Raw genomic sequence first — 17544 nt, 5'->3', positions numbered from 1 at the left:
ATGTCTTTTCAGGGCTCTTCCAGGCTCTAAGACTGTGAAATTCAGACAGCTGTTTAAAAATCAGAATAGAGCCGGGCGTGGTGGCTCACGCCTGTAATCCCAGCACTTTGGGAGGCCGAGGCAGGTGGATCACGAGGTCAAGAGATCGAGACTATCCTGGCCAACATGATGAAACCCCGTCTCTACTAAAAATACAAAAATTAGCTGGGCATGGTGGTGCGCGCTACTCGGGAGGCTGAAGCAGGAGAATTGATTGAATCCGGGAGACGGAGATTGCAGTGAGCCGAGATCACGCCACTGCACTCCAGCCTGGGACCTGGCGATAGAGCGAGACTGTCTCAAAAAATAATAATCAATCAAAATAGAAGGAGGGTAGTTCTTACAGGCAGAAATTCTTAGAGCTCACAAATTGAAAGCAGTGGCAAACTTCAGAGTAAATTCAGAGCTTCCAAATCCAAACATTAACACTCTCCTCTATATTTACACAAATGCATTCAGGTGAAGATAGCAACACACATTGGGAAAGGACACCTGCTTCCTATTTTAGTCCCAGAATGGCTTTTGCTTCTAGTCTCAGCTGTTCCTTCTCCCCAACCCCTCTTACCCATGTAACAATATGAATTTCCTGACCCAGAGACCTAAACAAGAAGTCACAAAGTTACACCTACTTTTGGTTGCACTTGCCATTTCAATACTTAGGAAAACAGAGTGATCAGAAATGACCACACTGGTAGGAGATGAGAGAAGCCATTTTCGGGAAGAGATTTAAGCTGGACTCTGCACCTGCGCTTGGTCCGGGGTGTCTCCAGTTGCTGAAGTGCCTGGAACCAAACTCTGCCTCTCTTCAATTGCCTGATATGCTTTCTTCTTGAACTTCCGGGTGCCGTAGACGGCCAGGGTGATGACAACAGCCAGAATGGTGGTGACCCCCACTGTGACCCCAGCTGCAGCCCCTCCTGACAGACCACCACCATCCCCATGAATGACATTCATGGCCCTCCGCAGCTCTGTCGGCTCTCCCAGCCTCCACTGGTGGGTCTGGGAGTCTTTAATCCAGGATCTTGCATTCTCAGAATTGGTCACTATGACAGTATTGGTGGCAGCCTGACTCATGAGGGGTGGCCGAGTGAAAGGTGGGAGCCTGGCAGGGGGCAGGGACCTTCCTGTAAAGAGCCCGGACTTTACACAGTAAGACACTTGGCATCCATCACTGATGAGGGCTAGGTGCTGGCTGAACCCCCCTGGGCACTTTTTCAGAGATGGTGCCCCTAAGTCTTTGGATATAGCAGGATCCACCAAGGGGTTCCCAACTGTGCAGCTGAAGAACCCACCAAAGGGAACCGCAAACCTGCTTCCCAACTCATAGTCCTGAGAGGCACATACCTTGAGGTTTTCAAAGAGTCTCAGTGGAAAGTAGCCGGCTGGGCATGACTGTGCATTTGTCATGGGGTTTATGCTCTTGCTACTGAAGAGGCCCCCAAAAAGCATTCCTGAGTTTTCCGGTACTTGGCTACTAGCTGCACACCAAAAAGCCCTAAATTCAGCCTTTGCCACCTGGAACACATCTTCACACACTGTCTTGCAGAAGACGAGGAAGGTGCACTTCTTACGACACTCCAGGTGGTTGTAACCCTCTTCGTGGATCTGGGATAGCAGGTGCACTGGGGAGTAGCCAGAGGGGCAGGAGAAAGCACCAGTGAGTGGATTCTTCTGCTCCAACTTTTGGCAGAGGAGGACATTCCCATTCCCTGAGAGCTGAGTGCATTCCTGATAAACCCCACCAAAAGAGAAATTGCTCATTTTTCCTTCGCAGGAGCCATCATCTGTGTTGGCCTGAAAATTGAAGTTGGGAGAATTGAGATCTGTGCAGCCAGGGTAAGTGTTGAACGCATAATAGCGCTTAATAGCAGTTTCCACTGTTTGTGACACCTTCTTCACCAGGGGGCCTGGCAAGTCAGGCAGCATGTTGGGGTTGATGAAGAAATGCAGAGGCAGTCCAGTGCGGTCGATGGCCACCAGGTGGTTGGCGATGCCCTGCTGCCAAGCCTGGAGGGTGATGCCTGGGTAAAAAGGAACCCCTCCGATGCTCTGCACCCTGGAGTTGGTTCTGTTTGAGAGGTAGCTCTTGGTGAGGACATTCTGTGAGGTATAGTCCTCTTCAAATTTGAAGTTCACAATGTTTTGGAAGGCAACTCCAGCAGATGCGGTCACGGCACTATGACTGCTCTGGCTGTCTCGGAGAAAGGAGGCCCTGATGTGGTCCTCCTGAATAAGAGCAGCCCCAGCATCCACACTGGTGATGACATGGGTGCCATAGTTGAGAACCAAAAGTTCTGCCAAGTAGGTGGCCATCCTTGTCTGGTTGTTCTCTAGACGGTCAGAGATGTCCAGGAGCTCCTTCCTAAAACCCCAGGTTAGCTCTAAGGCTGGGTTGATTTTGACTGTGTAAATCAGGTTTCTCACCTGAACTCGGGTAGTAACAGCCTTGTCCTTCACTTGAAGGGTCTTCATTCTTTGGAACTCGGTGGAGAACTTGCCATTGACTTTGGAAAAAAGAGAGAGTTCTGTGTTGATGGAGTAGGATGTGCTGCTCTGGTAATTTGTCCATGATTCCAGGATTTCTGAGTTCATCTCCAGGTTGCTCTGTTTCTGGGGAATGGTGAAGATTTCATCAGGGATAATATACTGTCCATCCTCAGTTGTCCTGCAGTTGGTGTAAGTCAAGTCCATCACCCGTCCCATGTCCACATTCCTCAGATTGTCCCAACCCCCTCCAGGTAGGACTTCCAGGACAGGTAGTTTCAAGGCATTCTTGCATTTTTGAACTCCAACTTTATCTGTCTCTCCTGGAGGCTTGCCTGATTTAGCCCATGCTGCCACTGCACAGAAGAGGATGGCAGCCCTGAAGCTGTTCATGGCTCACACAGCCCCAGCCACACACCAGCCCTACACAGCCGCCAACAAGCTTCAGGCAAACTAAATGGGGAAAAAAAAAGTAGGCAATGAAGCAGAAAATTCAACAGTTCTCTGAAAGCTACAAGTTCCTCTTTAAGCTAATTTAATTGCAAAATGGGAAACGAGAGTTGGTTGGAATATTAAAGACCATCAGGACTTTGAAGAATTTATGCCATATTAAACATCCAAACACAGCCCTACATGCCTAACAGTTAACTATTCTAATTTTCCCCCAGCCCAGGCTGGTTACTCTGCTGCAGGGGTGGGCACTTAAAAAAAAAAAAAAAAAAACAGAAAAAAAAAACCAAAAACGTGACCCCACACCCTACTGCTTCCTCCACTAGAAAGTTTGGCTTTGCTTTTTGCTCACTCTCTTGGACTTGATGTTTCACATTTTCCCTGACTGCTCTCTCTTGGGCTTCCAATACCACCAGTTTCCTTTTACTGGAAATGCAGAGGCAAATGACCACATCACCCTTACTGAAACACCCTGCCTCCACCATACCCATGCAAGCTGTCAGTCAAGGCCAGTTCTGGGTTTCCTATTTGCCTGAGAGTGGAAGCTGTTTCCAGAAAGAAAGGAGTGAAACTCTTGGACACTTGTCCCATGGGGTTCATTGTTATGAGTCATAACAGTTCTGTCCTTGGGGATAGCATTGTCTGGAGCAGAGCTGATGGGGCCTGAAGAGAATTTGATGCAATATACTGGGAAACCCCAATTTGCATTGTCCTAAGCATTCTGAGTGAGGGCAAGGAATCCCTGTACTGTGTTGTTTTTATTCAGATAGAAACATTCAAGACAAAGCCACACTATAATCTAGATTTTATCAATGGCAGACAGGGGCCAAGGAACATATGTGTATGTGTTCACACATTTATATATGCTCTGTGTGTGTGCATTTTGCATGAAGTTCTTCCTGTTATACCTTTAATTTTTCATTCCATTGCTAGTGTGTAATCAGTTGCATAAAAAAGAATGTGGGTCTTCATTACCCAATATTTTTTTTAAAGCAACAATTCATTTGCTATATCATAGAAAAATATAATTACATGAATTTCTTTTCAAGTACCAATGCCAGCTCTATTAGACCCCATAATTTAAAACAATGTTTCCTGGCCCGTTGATCTGGTGCCAAGATTGATTGAATCTCAGCTCTGTTAATTCTTTGGGACAATTAGGCTGTGTCTTAGTATACTTAGTGGTAACCAGAGAATCCAGAGGAGTTAATGAAGCTCCTAATGTCATCCTTAACATCCCCCAAATCATACCATGAACCAGATACAGTGCTGAGACGGAAAAAGTCACATTGCAATTCACAGGTATCACTACATCATTACCTGTATGCATTCTGGAAAGAAGCTTCCAAGGAACTGAATTCCTCTATTGGTCATTGATGCAGCTAAGACATATTTTTAGAAAGAATGAGGCTAGTTGCCTAGCTTCCCAGGCTGGGCTTTACCAGTTATTATCAAAACCATGATGGTGTTCTGTAAATCTAGAAATACTGTATTCTGAATCTATTTCTTTTTCCGAAACAGGGCCTTGCTTATTGCCTAGGCTGGGGTGCAGTAGCTATTCACACCTGTGGTCCCACTACTGAACAGCATGGGAGTTTTGACCTGCTCCATTTCCAACCTGGGTCCTTTTATTCCTCCTTAGGCAACCTGGTGGTCTGCTCCAAGGAGGTCACCATAGTGATGCTGAACTTAGTGTGGACACCAGATTGGACAGCACACTACAGCCCAGAACTCCTGCACTCAAGCAATCCTTCCACTTCAGCCTCTCAAGAATCTGGGACTGCAGGCATGCACCACCACACCTGGACATTCTGGGTCTGTTTGTGCCACATTTATCATGCTTCTGGGAACTGACAGCAGCCACCCAAGAGGAATTAATTTATAAACTAATATCCAGTCTATATTTTGATAGAGAATCAAACCTTTGCACAGGGTGTTCTAGTTAATTTATAAATCAGTTAGTTATAAATTTATACCTCAGCAGCATGATCACAGAATTAGAAAAATGAGAGTTGAATGCCCTTGAGTACTTCCAATAAGTCTGTTGAAATATCTACATACTTCTCTTCAAACTATTTCTGAGATGGTTCGTCAAAATTAGAATACTCTCTCACTTATACTGCTTTGGAGACAAGCTGACAATTTGTTACCCTCTGCTTTCCCTTTAGTACATCCTGTTGAGAGCTCACTCTCCTGAAATGAGAATACAAGCAAGGTTAATACAGACAATTCTATATTCAGGTTTTCCTATGTCTCCAGATGACCATTCACTGTGTTTTTTATTTCTTCTACAGCCTTTGTCTTCTTTTTATCATAGGAAAAAAAAAAGGAAAATAGATGAAAGAGCAATTACATTATATCCATAAGACAAAATATTTTACAGTCATCACAATTACTTCAAACAATTTTAATAACATGAGAAATTCTTATGCCATAATGTTACTGGAAAGAATTCCCAATCCAGACCCCAAGAGAGAGTTCTTGAACTTTGTGAAAGAAGGAATTCAGGGTAAGTCCATTGAGTAAAGTGAAAGCAAGTTTATTAGAGAAGTAAAAAAAAACAAAAGAATGGCTACTCCACAGGCAGAGCAGAAGCATGTGCTGCTTGACTAAGGATACTTCGTGTTATTTCTTGATCATATGGTAAACCAGGGGTGGATTATTCATGAGTTTCTTGGGAAAGAGTTGGGCAATTCTCAGAAATGAGGGTTCCTCCCCTTTTAAAACTATAGAGGGTAACTTCTGGACATGGGCAGTCAAGGCATTGGTGGAAATATCTCTTAGCATGCTAATGCACTATAATTAGACTATAATGAACAATGAAGATGACCAGAGGTCAGTCTTGTCGCCATCTTGGGTTTGGTGGGTTTTGGCTGCCTTCTTTACTGCATGCTGTTTTATCAGCAAGATCTTTATGACCTGTGTCTTATACCAACCTCCTATGTCATCCTGTGACTTAGAATACCCAACCTACTGGGAATAAAGCTGAGCAAGTCTCAGCCTTCTTTTACCCAGCCCCTATTCAAGATACAGTTGCTCTGGCTCAAATGCCTCTGACAAGAATGTTATGAAAAACAGAATGCGAAACATTCAGCATGACCCCAACTATGTGCATAACTAGAGGGATGTATGCCAATACATAGACAGTAATTACATCCGGTTGGGACATTTTTCTAAATTAATTTCTTCCTCTTCTCTGTGTTTTTTGAGTTTTCAACAATGAGCATGTATTTATTAACCTGAGAAATTTGTATTCAGAACCTACTAAGTGCCAACAGTGATGAGTATTGGGTAATCATTACTTCTGTGCTCAGGAAAATAACCAATGCACACCAATTTAAAAAACCAAAGAAACAGGGCAGGTGTGGTGGCTCGTGCCTGTAATCCCAGCACTTTGGGAGTCCAAGGTAGATGGATCACTTGAGGCCAGGAGCTCAAGACCAGCCTGGCCAACATGGAGAAATCACATCTCTACTAAAAATACAAAAAATTAGCCAGTTGTGGTGGTGACACACACCTGTAATCCCAGCTACTCAGGAGGCCGAGGCAGGGGAATTGCTTGAGCCTAAGAGGCAGAGGTTGCAGTGAGCTGAGATCATGCCACTGCACTCCAGCCTGGGGAGCAGAGTAAGACTGTCAAAAAGAACAAAAAAATTATATCTAAAATTTTTATATGCCTGAAATGACCCAAAGCCCATGGATTCTGTGACTGCTGTGCTCAAGGAAATTCTCTTTCCAATTCACTGGGAGATAGTGAAAGGAGAAGTGAAAATGATGAGAAATTTGGCTTAACTTAATTTAGCATACCAGAAGCAGAACTGTTCATAACAGTTACATATGAGGAAGTGGTGACCAGTGGGTTTTACCTACACCTTTTCTTGTTTATCTGTTCACCAGCAATTTCCGCTGCTTTTTCTTGTACTAGAATGCATATGCAGTCACATAACCTCCCCAGATGGCCACACTTGAGGAGTAATGGCCTGTGGACTAACACTGAACTTTCATCTCTAAAAGAAAGAGGCATCTTGTCCACAAAAACTTTGCATCTGCATTGCTGAAGGGCGATTTCACTTCCTCCAAAAAGAGGCAAGAAGGAAGTCCCACATCTGCTTTCTTTCTCAGTTTGATCCCGTGCAACCTTCTGACACAATTTCATTCAGAGCCAAACCATGATTCATGTCTGAGGTTCAGTCCTGTGTGGGCTTGGAACTAGCCCAGGTGTTTCCTACTTCTGCATTTCACCTGTGGTCTGAATTGGGGAGGAAAATCCAGTTACATTTGCTAAGACAATTCCCTTTCAGCAGGAATCTTGGGGACCAGTGTGAAAACTGATAGTCAAATAATCACTAAGAGGATCAGAGAACTATGGATTTATAGACTTTGGAATAAACTTTGTTAAGGAAAATCTGGAAGGTATAAATGAACAAAGTGGCAGTGTTTTCCTTTCTGAACAGTTGATATCTAACGTGACATTTTAGGAGTTGCTTGCCAGCTTCTTCCCCTCAGAGGCTGTTCTTTCCACCAGGATCGTTTGGGTACTGACCACAAAACTAAGAACATGGTGATTCCATGACTCCTTTTAATCTGGAGAAAACGGAAGGCCCATGTGAAATTCTGCATATTTCCATTAAAAGCTAGGCCAGAATTTGATGGTCTAAGCTATTTCATTTCTGTTCTCTATCACTCTTTTTCTTCCTCTCTCTTCTACTTCCTTTGATCCATTTTCTCATCAGTTATTCGCTTTCTGCTCTTTTTTTTTTTTTCGCTTTGCCATTTGTAAATTTAGATTTGGAGGACACATGTCAGTGATACGAGGTGGTACTTCCACTGGACTCAAGAGCAGCTGGTTTGATGGTGTGAGCCTGTAGTCCAAGCTATTCAAGAAGCTGAAGCAGAAAGATCCCTTGAGTCCAGGAGTTCAAGGCCAGCCTGTCAAACATAGTGAGACACTGTCTCTAAAAAAAGAAAGACAAAAAAAGAAAGAAAGAAAGAAAGAAAGAAAGAAAGAAAGAAAGAAAGAAAGAAAGAAAGAAAGAAGGAAAGAAAGAAAGAAAGGAAGGAAGGAAGGAAGGAAGGAAGGAAGGAAGGAAGGAAGGAAGAAAAAGAAAGAGAAAGAAAGAAAGAGAGAAAGAAAGAATAAAGAAAGAAAGAAAGAGAAAGAAAGAAAAAGAAAAGAAAAGAAATAAGAAGGACACCCTGATATGGCAAAAGCTTAGCCTTTTTAGCCTGTAGGCTTCCATACCCCTATTCCATATCATGTCAGATATCACCAAGCACTCATACTGTTGACTTCCAGTGAGCCCTGAGGTTGCCTCAACATCACTCTCAATATAGTTTTCCAAGACATTCAAGAGAAAGCCTAATTTATCAATCCATTACATAAATACTCCTTGAGCATCTGTTATTGGTCATTTGAAGAGTCTAGGAGACAGAGTGAGCCCTCAGAGCCATTGTTCCCTCTCCATCTGGCCTCCAAGCTAAGCTCTACAAGGATTAAGCATTAGGACCAGCTCATTTCCCCTGCCCATCTGCCTTCAGGCTTCCAAATGACATCGCCTAACATAAAAAGTGTTTCTTGCATTATCCTTCAGCTGAAAACCATTTAGCATGAAGAGCTTTGCACACACAGGACTGGAAACACAGTGGAATTTCTCTTATGTCCTCATTTCTCAGTCTCCACTTCTTCCCTGTCACGTAACTTTTTCTTAGGGAAGATTTGAATAAAAGCAGTGATGGAGTTGCATTTGGTCTTTCTGGGTTAACTGCTGTCAAACTTCATATCTCTAAATTTGTTTCATTATTCAGTAACATAAAACCAGTCTCATGTTCAATCTTTTCTTCTTTTACCCTGGGATATTCAGATGAACTTTGAGATGAAGCAGAGTAAAAATTGCCACCATTTTTCTTTCTGCCTGAAATAACCATGAATAAGTTAAGGTGAAAACAATTTAAGTGAGGTGATTCTTCCATCACAGAATTATACAGAATTTGGAACTCTGGGTCCTCTATTGAAATGTTCCAATGTGTCTTCCATTTGCTGGTAATCTCAATATGATATTAAGAGCAAAGCCTGCGTTGTGAGTCTATTCAGTCTCCAGAAATTGTTCTTGCTTGGCTAATCAAATACTGCTAGAATGACAAATATGGATGGAAAATAGAGGTGTCAGAATTGAAATACAGCAACATTTTAGCTGCATAGGTGACTGTGCAAGTTCTGGGGTTTCCCTAAGTCCTCCTCTTCTCAAATGTGAAATGCAAACAGTAGGAGCTTCCTCTATACAGTAGTTGCAGTTGCTAAGAGGATTGACTGCAATCATCCATGTACATTTCAACATGGTGCAGGCAGGAGCTCAATGTGTATCAGCTCTCAGCTTTGCTGATCTTGCTGTGCAGTCTTCAGGATAGGAGTGGGGGAAAAGGCATCTCAGAGGCTTGACTCCCCCCCGCCCAGTTATGTATTTGACAGGAGTGAGGAGAAAGGCATCTCAGAGACTTGACTTCCCCCCCTCCCTAGTTATGTATTTGACAGTATGAGAAGTCATATTGACTCCGAGAGACCACCTGACTATTGTTTACTAATGTCCTAAACAAATGCATGAATCTCTGTAAGGAAAACAATCTGGTTACAATGCCATCTGGATTAATGACACAGGTAAATGTGAAGTGACTGGTTACTTTATCAAAAAATTCATTTTAGGAGTGCTTTACAATGAGATTACCAAACTTCTTTCTATAAATGAGAAGCTAGTAAATATTCTAGGTTTTGCAATTGAATGGTCTCTGTGGTAACTACCTAGCTTTGCCACTGTAGTGTAAAAGTAGGTGATAAGAAAATGCATGAGCATGAATGTGTTCCATTCAATCTTTTTTTTTTCCATCTTTCCACAATGTCAGGCTTTTATTGATGTTAGTTCCATCACAAATGCCATGAGCTACATGGAGTTCCCAAGGAGGCATTCTCCTTAGTATTTCCCCTTCCCTCAGGAGTCAGAGCTGCGGGCACACAGGCTCAACACACTGAGAAGTCAATCAGTATTGCAAAGCATATATAAAAGTATATTTAACATACAAATGTTCTTGGTCAAATATTCTACAACAAAGAAAGTAACACTTAACATCAAGAGAAAAAGAGATAGGAGAAAGGGTTATGGAACCAGTCCATGGGCAAAGACAAAAGGAGTCCTAGTCTGGATTGGGCAGTCCATCAATCTTGGAAGTAAGAATTTTTGATGTGACAGAGCCTTCCACAGCAGATGCCAAGTTCTTATCACGAGTAACTATAAGACAGTGTCAGTTAAGATGGCCATTTCAAGCTGCTGAAGGCCTCATTTTTTTTTTCCTTTTTTTTTTTTTTTTAATGCAGAGTTGCACACTATCGCCCAGGCTGGAGTGCAGTGGTGTAATCTCAGCCCACTGCAACCTCCGCCTCCCAGATGCAAGCAATTTTCCTGCCCCAGTCCTTTGAGAAGCTGGGATTATAGCACGTCCGGCCAATTTTTTTGTATTTTTAGTAGATGCAGGGCTTCACATCTTTAAAATCACCCAAAGAGATTTTTAAAATCCTAGTTCTTGCCAGGCACGGTGGCTCACACCTGTAACCCCAGCACTTTGGGAGTCTGAGGAGGGCGAACCATCTGAGGTCAGGAGTTCAAGACCAGCCTGGCCAACATGATGAAACCCTGTCCCTACTAAAAACACTAACAATCAGCTGGGCATGGTGGCAGGCGCCTGCAATCCCAGCCACTCAGGAGGCTGAGGCAGGAGAATCACCTGAGCCCAGGAGGCAGAGGCTGAAGTAAGCTGAGATTGCGCCACTGCACTCCAGCCTTGGCATAGAGAGCGCAATTTCATCTTAGATAAATAAACAAAAAGATAAATAAACAAATAAAATCCCAATTCTTGGCTCCACCTCCAGAAATTCTGATTTGATTTTCCTGGCATAAAGCCCTGTTTTTCTTTTTTTCCTTTTTATATTTCACCAGGTATGGGAAGCTGTGGATTCATAACCTGAGTCAAATAAGTGATTTTACATTATGAGCTCAGTTTGAGATGAGTTGGTCCCTGGAAGGGTAAATGAAAATCCACTCTGGAGTCAACTTATGCATCAAGGAGGCTCCACAAATAATTTTTCAGCAACAATGACCAGAAAGTTGTCACAGATATCCAGCATGCAAGGGAACAGAACCACATAAATGAGATCAAATAGATACAACAGATAGTATAAGCAGATTCATCTAAACAGAGTAGCTTTGAACTAGGGATGTTGCTTTGGTTTGGGTTCAAGGCCCTCATTCTACTTCTCTTAGCCCACAACTGTGAGTCTTCAAGAAATATGAATATACATTATAGTGACAGCTATCTTTTATCTACTGCCAGGTACATACTATGGCACAACTAATTTCCCATAAAACCTGTCCCCACTCCAAAGTCTTTATAGGAGCTGTAATAGTTGCCTCTGTTTAGATTACGGGGTTTATTTCCCACTGTGTCCTCCATATGTGGTGCTAGATATTGTTTATTTCTAATCAGCACTAATTTCTACCTCTTTTTTGTGCTCTTACCTGTGTTTCAAGTGCTGGAAGCCTAAGAATTTTACTTCCTAGACTACTTGCTGCAAGTCATCTAAAGACAGTCTGGTTTCTGCCAAAGATATGCTTTCAAATAAGATTTGGATAAAGAAGGGAGATAGATGCCTTTTTTCAGCAGTGAAGTGATGTATAGACCAGCAGATATAGGCATCTAAGTGAATCCATCAATCACCAGCAACAATTTCCTGAAACTTCCTGACCTCCAAACTGCAGCTTCTTTAGTGTGAGTTTAAAGCCAGCTAGATGCAATTCTCAGGTTCCACGCATATGCCCAAGGGTCCAGGAAATAATAAGAAATAGGGTTCAGGGGATGGTTTCATGAGGCATTTACTTGAATTTTCTATAAATCTTTTTAAAAATAAGATGAGGCTGGATTTGGCCTGTAGTCTATAATTTACTGACTCTCAATTTAGAACGATAGAATTATAGAATACTGTAATTGAAAAAGACCTGCCCTCCCAGCCAGTGATTTAACATTCTCCAATAAGGTCTAACAAAGTGGTCATCCAACCTCTGCTTGGATGCTTCCAGAGCATGAGGGCTCCCTAGCTCCTGTCTATAGACAGTTCTAATCTTAAAACACTCCTTCTTCAACTGAGCCCAAATGGTCTGTTTGTTCCTCTAGTGGCTAACCTCACTCTTCTTCTACGCTGTGGCCATCTTGGCAGTGATACTGTATATCATATTTATGCAAAAGAAGACGGTAGCCTTAGATGGCCATGAGCCTAGAGGCCCTGTGAGGATGTGACTGTATGTATCTTGTTTCCTGACTAATTAGAATGAATGGGGATCACAATGCAAGGGCCTCAGGCCTCCTTTTGGGCCAATTATTATTTTGTTACTACATCGTGGTGAATTTCAGTGGTTTTCAGGTCAGAGATCAAGATGAATAGGGCAATTGATGGGCTTGAAGAAGCACCAGTTAACTTTCAAAAAGAAAATATTTCAATATTTTCACAATCCCTCAATGTGGGGATTTTTTCAGAAGAGGTCCTATATAACCCAGAAGAGTCCCGTTCTACATGTTAACTGTGAGGCAGGAGATGCCCAGTTTCTGGGATAGCTGTGAGGTTTTCCTCAGTTCCAACCTAACAAAGGTGGGAAACATTTACAAACTTAGGGACTATTTAATATGTACGAAAATTCTGCAGTAAGCATTAGGAAGGGTTGTAGAGGCAAACTCAGTTGAAGAGCTATCTTTTGAGGAGCAGGCAAAAAGATAGGTGTGGGCAATGGCTCAAACCTGAAGTGCTCTCTCTAGGGCCTGGGCAGTGCATGATGTTTATCCAGCTTGGGCTACTTCCTAAATTCTCTAGGCTAATTTCTGCTTGTCCTTCATATTTCAGTTTAAACATGATTTCTTCCTAGAAGCCACTGTTGAATCCATAGGCCTATGTTGTAAGATAAAATTTTTGTGCCTCACTAGATCCATGGGCAGCACCAGCTTCCCAAACCCTTGGCCACTCCTTCCGTGTAGATTCCCAGGTTGTCCTCCAACCCCTCACCTCCAAAACCACCTGCCTCTCTCCCAGGAAAAGGCCTGGGCTCTGGCATAGTCTACCCCTCCCCAGTGGCCCCTATGCAAGCCCAAGAGTAGGGTAGCAAGATTTAACAAATGCAATTTCAGGACACTCAATTAAATTTGAATTTCACATATATAATGAGCGTGTTTTTTAGTATAAGCATGCAATACTTGGGGAATAAAAATAATTATTCACTGTTTATCTAAAATTCAGTTTTAACTGTGAATCCTGCATTTTATCTGAACACCCTAAACATGAATGACCGCAAAGAGATTCTGGTTCCTCTCATCACATCCAGACTCCCCTGAAGCACCGAGTCACTGTGGGTGGCATCTGGCTTCTCCAATGGCTGGCCAGAGGTGCTGCACAGCCCAAAACTTAAGAGGGCTTAATTCCACAGGGCAGTGAACACTGAGGAATTAGAGCTGAGATACAGGAGAAATCTGGCAGACAATTTCCTCTCCTTTCTCCCTCCAATGGACTGTCCTGAGCCCTGGTTGGTTACATATGGTCTGGTTAAAGAGAGTAACATGATTAAACAACCACCTGTGTTTTTCACTGAGCTGTGATCAGCTCAGTAATACACCCCTTTAAGTTTGCTTCCTCTCCTTCTCTACTTTATTCCCTTGCTCCCTCACATTTGCTGCCCTTGGATTTCCCCTCCCAATAAAACATTAATTAAATGATACCAGAATGTTCTTATTATATGCTCCAATAGCACCCCTTGAATTATTACTCTGTATTTCAATTGACTTTTTCTTTGACTCTCTCTTCTAATGAATGTAAGCTCTTTAATGGCAGAGGACTGTGTCTTTGGTTTATCATTCTCTTCTTGGAATATAGCACAGTGTTTGGTACACAGTTTGCTTACATTGAATGAATAAAGACATGCATAAAACAGACAAATATGACAGTGTTTCTCAAACATTTCCCTGGAAAAGCAGGCCATGACTCATTGAGAGGCAATACTCAGCCGTAAGTGACATTATTATGGAATTTTTGTTTTAATTTACTTCAACATTTTTGGACACTTATCCTGGGTCTAGTGTGTGTTATTTGTGCTTCTTACTGTAAAAAAAAGTGGTTTTCTGGTCTGAAGTTATATCTGTGGTAAACCTGGGATGGTGTAAACCTGATGTCTTATATAATTAATCAACTACAAAGCCTAAAGAAAGTGCTCCTCAAAATAGGAACACTTTTACACTGTCGGTGGGAGTGTAAATTAGTTCAACCATTGTGGAAGACAGTGTGGCGATTCCTCAACAATCTGGAACTAGAAATACCATTTGACTCAGCAATCCCATTACTGGATATATACCCAAAGGAATATAAATTATTCCATTATAAAGACACATACACATGTATGTTTATTGCAGCACTATTCACAATAGCAAAGACTTGGATTCCCATCGATAGGCTGGATAAAGAAAATGTGGCACATATGCACCATGGAATACTATGCAGCCATAAAAAAAGATGAGTTCATGTCCTTTGCAGGGACATGGATGAAGCTGGAAACCACTGTTCTCAGCAAACTAACACAAGAACAGAAAACCAAACACCACATGTTCTCACTCATAAGTGGGAGTTGAACAATGAGAACTCATGGACACTGGGAGGAGAATATTACACACTGGGGCCTGTTGGGGGTGAGGGCCTAGGGGGATAGCATTAGGAGAAATACCTAATATCGATAGCAGGATGATGGATGCAGCAAACCACCATGGCATGTGTATACCTATGTAACAAACCTGCACATTCTGCACATGTACCCCAGAACTTAAAGTATCATTTTTTTTAAAAAAAAAGAAAGAAAGGAAGTGCTCCTCTATGCCAAAAACTTTGGCCTTATTTACATCTGATCTGGTCTTCAAGGCTCTGGCCATGCAAGGCTGAGCCCATAGCCAGTACCATACCCACTTTGCTCCCCATCTTTGCCTGATATCTGCAGCTAGTGATGCTGGTCTAAAGATACCTGTTCTTCCCCCTCTTCCTGTTCCTAACGCTTCTACATAGAAATAGAAGCAGGGTGGGGAAGAGGTTGGGGAGAAAAGAGAAACTATCACAGAACCTGACTTGCCCCAATTGTAATAACATTTTCATTATGCCACCAGCAGGAGAAGAACTACATAAGAGAAAACTAGGAAAGAGAACCGGGTCAGCATAACACAAATACAAGGCAGGAGGCATTTATTTAAGGTTTCTAGTTATTAGAAAGCCAAATAGGAGCTTTGCTAATTAGAACTAGGGTTCTCATTCTGGGTTTTCCTGGATCCTGGGTAGTTCTTTCTGTCCTTCATTTCTCCTGATCCTCTCTTGAAGCTAGATTTTTAAATTTTACCTTGAGAAATCAGGGCATCGTAGGACAGAAAAAGTATCATAGGGCTAGAAACCTGGCAAATTGATTCTATTCCTCCTTCTCCCACTAACCTAAGGGTGATTTTAGACAAGTCACTTCCCACCTTTGAGTCTCTGTTTCCCCATCTGTAAAATAAAAAAGCTTGTTGAGACCTAAAAATTATGACCATGATGTTTTACAAAATATGTATCTCATTGCATCCAGGTCATGGTGTGGAAATTTTCCCGTGTTTTGTTTCTGTTGATACCTCCCCTTTGTGACTTGCTTCCTTGTGCAGTTTGTAATTTATGAGTCTTGAGCTCCTTTCCACTGGGGGTTGTTTGCTGTGGGAAGCTGGTTTGCTCTAGTTTATGAAACTGTCCCTCCAAGATGGTTTTAGCTTTGACTCTGCTGAGGATTACTCTACCAGTATATGAGGCCTTAGACTCAATATATTGAATAAACTTATACTGAATATACTGAGTATGGGGTGACTTAACCAGTGTTTATAATTTCTTGGTTTGGGATCAACGTGAACAAAAACCTCACACCCATGTGGACATAGGTCTTCTTGACTCCCAAGACAGTTCCATCACCCCCTTGACGGTTGTACAAAGGACCAGCAGCCTGGATCCCCAACCACAGCCCTTAAATCCCCAAGACTCTACCATTAAGTCTACATAAGGCCCAGCAAGCTCCTTAGCTGAAGGGCTTCAGCTCTCACTTACTGCTCTGATTTTGAGTTCTCTCTTTTTGGCCTTCAGGTATTTCCCTTTCTTGGTTTTCAGCTTGAATCATTGTGTTTGAAGAAATGTGTCTGTACAAGTATAGGGCAGGGTTTCCAGGCATCAGCTCTACCAGCCAGTTCTCTTTTGTTATGATTATTTTGTAATGATTAACTTTTTCATAGATATAACAGGTGGCCATGTATGTATTGTGATATCAGGGCTGTGGGAAACAAACTTTCCTACTGTCACACCCCTGCCTTGAATAAAAGAACATTTTCACTGAAGTCTAAAACCCCTTTTTTCGGAGGTAACAACTTCCTTTCTATAGGGAAATCTCAGGCTGCAAATGTAATCTGCCTTCCCTCTCCCTGAACTGCTAGAAAAAAGATGAAGAGCTGCTATTTCACCAAGTGATGAGAGTTGAACTTTTCCTCAGAGTCAGGAGAGGGCAAAAGAGCAGCTGGTGATTGTATCAGTGAAGTGGAGAGAGGAAAAGATGAAGAAAGCTGAGGCCTCGAGGTGGAGAAAGGTCAGGAAACTAACTTTACTGGCAGTGAGATGTTAACAAGAGCCAGATCGCCGCAACGCTCTTCTCTTTTACTTTTGTGATGTGTGCGATAATACGAAGGAATTCTTCATAGAGAGGAAAGGTTATGGTCAGGACATGAGGAATCAGGAGCACTCAGCGTGAATCCTAGCTCTGCCACCGTTGTGCAAATGGCTATTTTTCTCTGGGCTTTGATTTTATCATTCACAAAATTAGATGATTATATTAAATTGTGGATTACAAGCATTATTCAGCAGTAGAGCCTTTCTTTTCCAATGTAAGCTTATATGGAAAACAAAAATATAAAATGTAAAAGAAGAGCTCCCTTGGTTGAGTAGGAAGCAGGGCGCCAAAGCTCAGAGGCTCACTCCCTCCTCACCTCTCAGAGCAGGCCTGGGGTCCCTGGAACACAATTTGAAAACTGCCAGTCCTTATATTCTCTTATGGTTTCTTCCATTTAAGGCATAATAATAATGAGAAGAAGAAAAGTTTCCCAAGCTACAGAATTCATGGGATAGAGCTGAAGTAGCATAATTTCCTTGAAAACAGGAAGCCAGAGTTACCAAGCAGTGGAGCAAGGGTTTTCAGACCATACTGCATTCTTCCTTCTAGAACCTTTCACCTCCTCTTGGGTAAGTTGTCCACAAGCAACAGCCAGCTGTTGTGTGATAAATGGAAAGACTGCCGGGCTGGAAAAGATTTCTTTCATTAACCAGCTATGAGACATTAGCAAATTATTTCCCCATTGGGAGCTCCAGTTCTTTGCTTGTAAACAGTGAGAGTGGGTAGACTAGTCACTAGGAGACCATGACTAGCTCTAAAAATGTTGTGAAATACAGTCAAATTA

General features: G+C 42.4%; 1 protein-coding gene across 1 annotated transcript; it reads right to left on the bottom strand.

Moving 5' to 3' along the window:
• Window positions 1-238: 238 nt before the first annotated feature.
• MPEG1 (macrophage expressed 1) lies at window positions 239-3153 on the bottom strand. Its single transcript, XM_017498892.2, has one exon. It carries the CDS (start codon window positions 2914-2916, stop codon window positions 766-768), a length of 2151 nt encoding a protein of 716 aa, XP_017354381.1. The 5' UTR covers window positions 2917-3153; the 3' UTR covers window positions 239-765.
• Window positions 3154-17544: the final 14391 nt, after the last annotated feature.

This window comes from Cebus imitator, unplaced genomic scaffold (assembly GCF_001604975.1).
Source record: "Cebus imitator isolate Cc_AM_T3 unplaced genomic scaffold, Cebus_imitator-1.0 Scaffold253, whole genome shotgun sequence".
NCBI lineage: Eukaryota > Metazoa > Chordata > Mammalia > Primates > Cebidae > Cebus > Cebus imitator.
The sequence above is the reverse complement of the archived record's forward strand: the minus strand, read 5'-3'. Positions and strand labels throughout refer to the sequence as shown.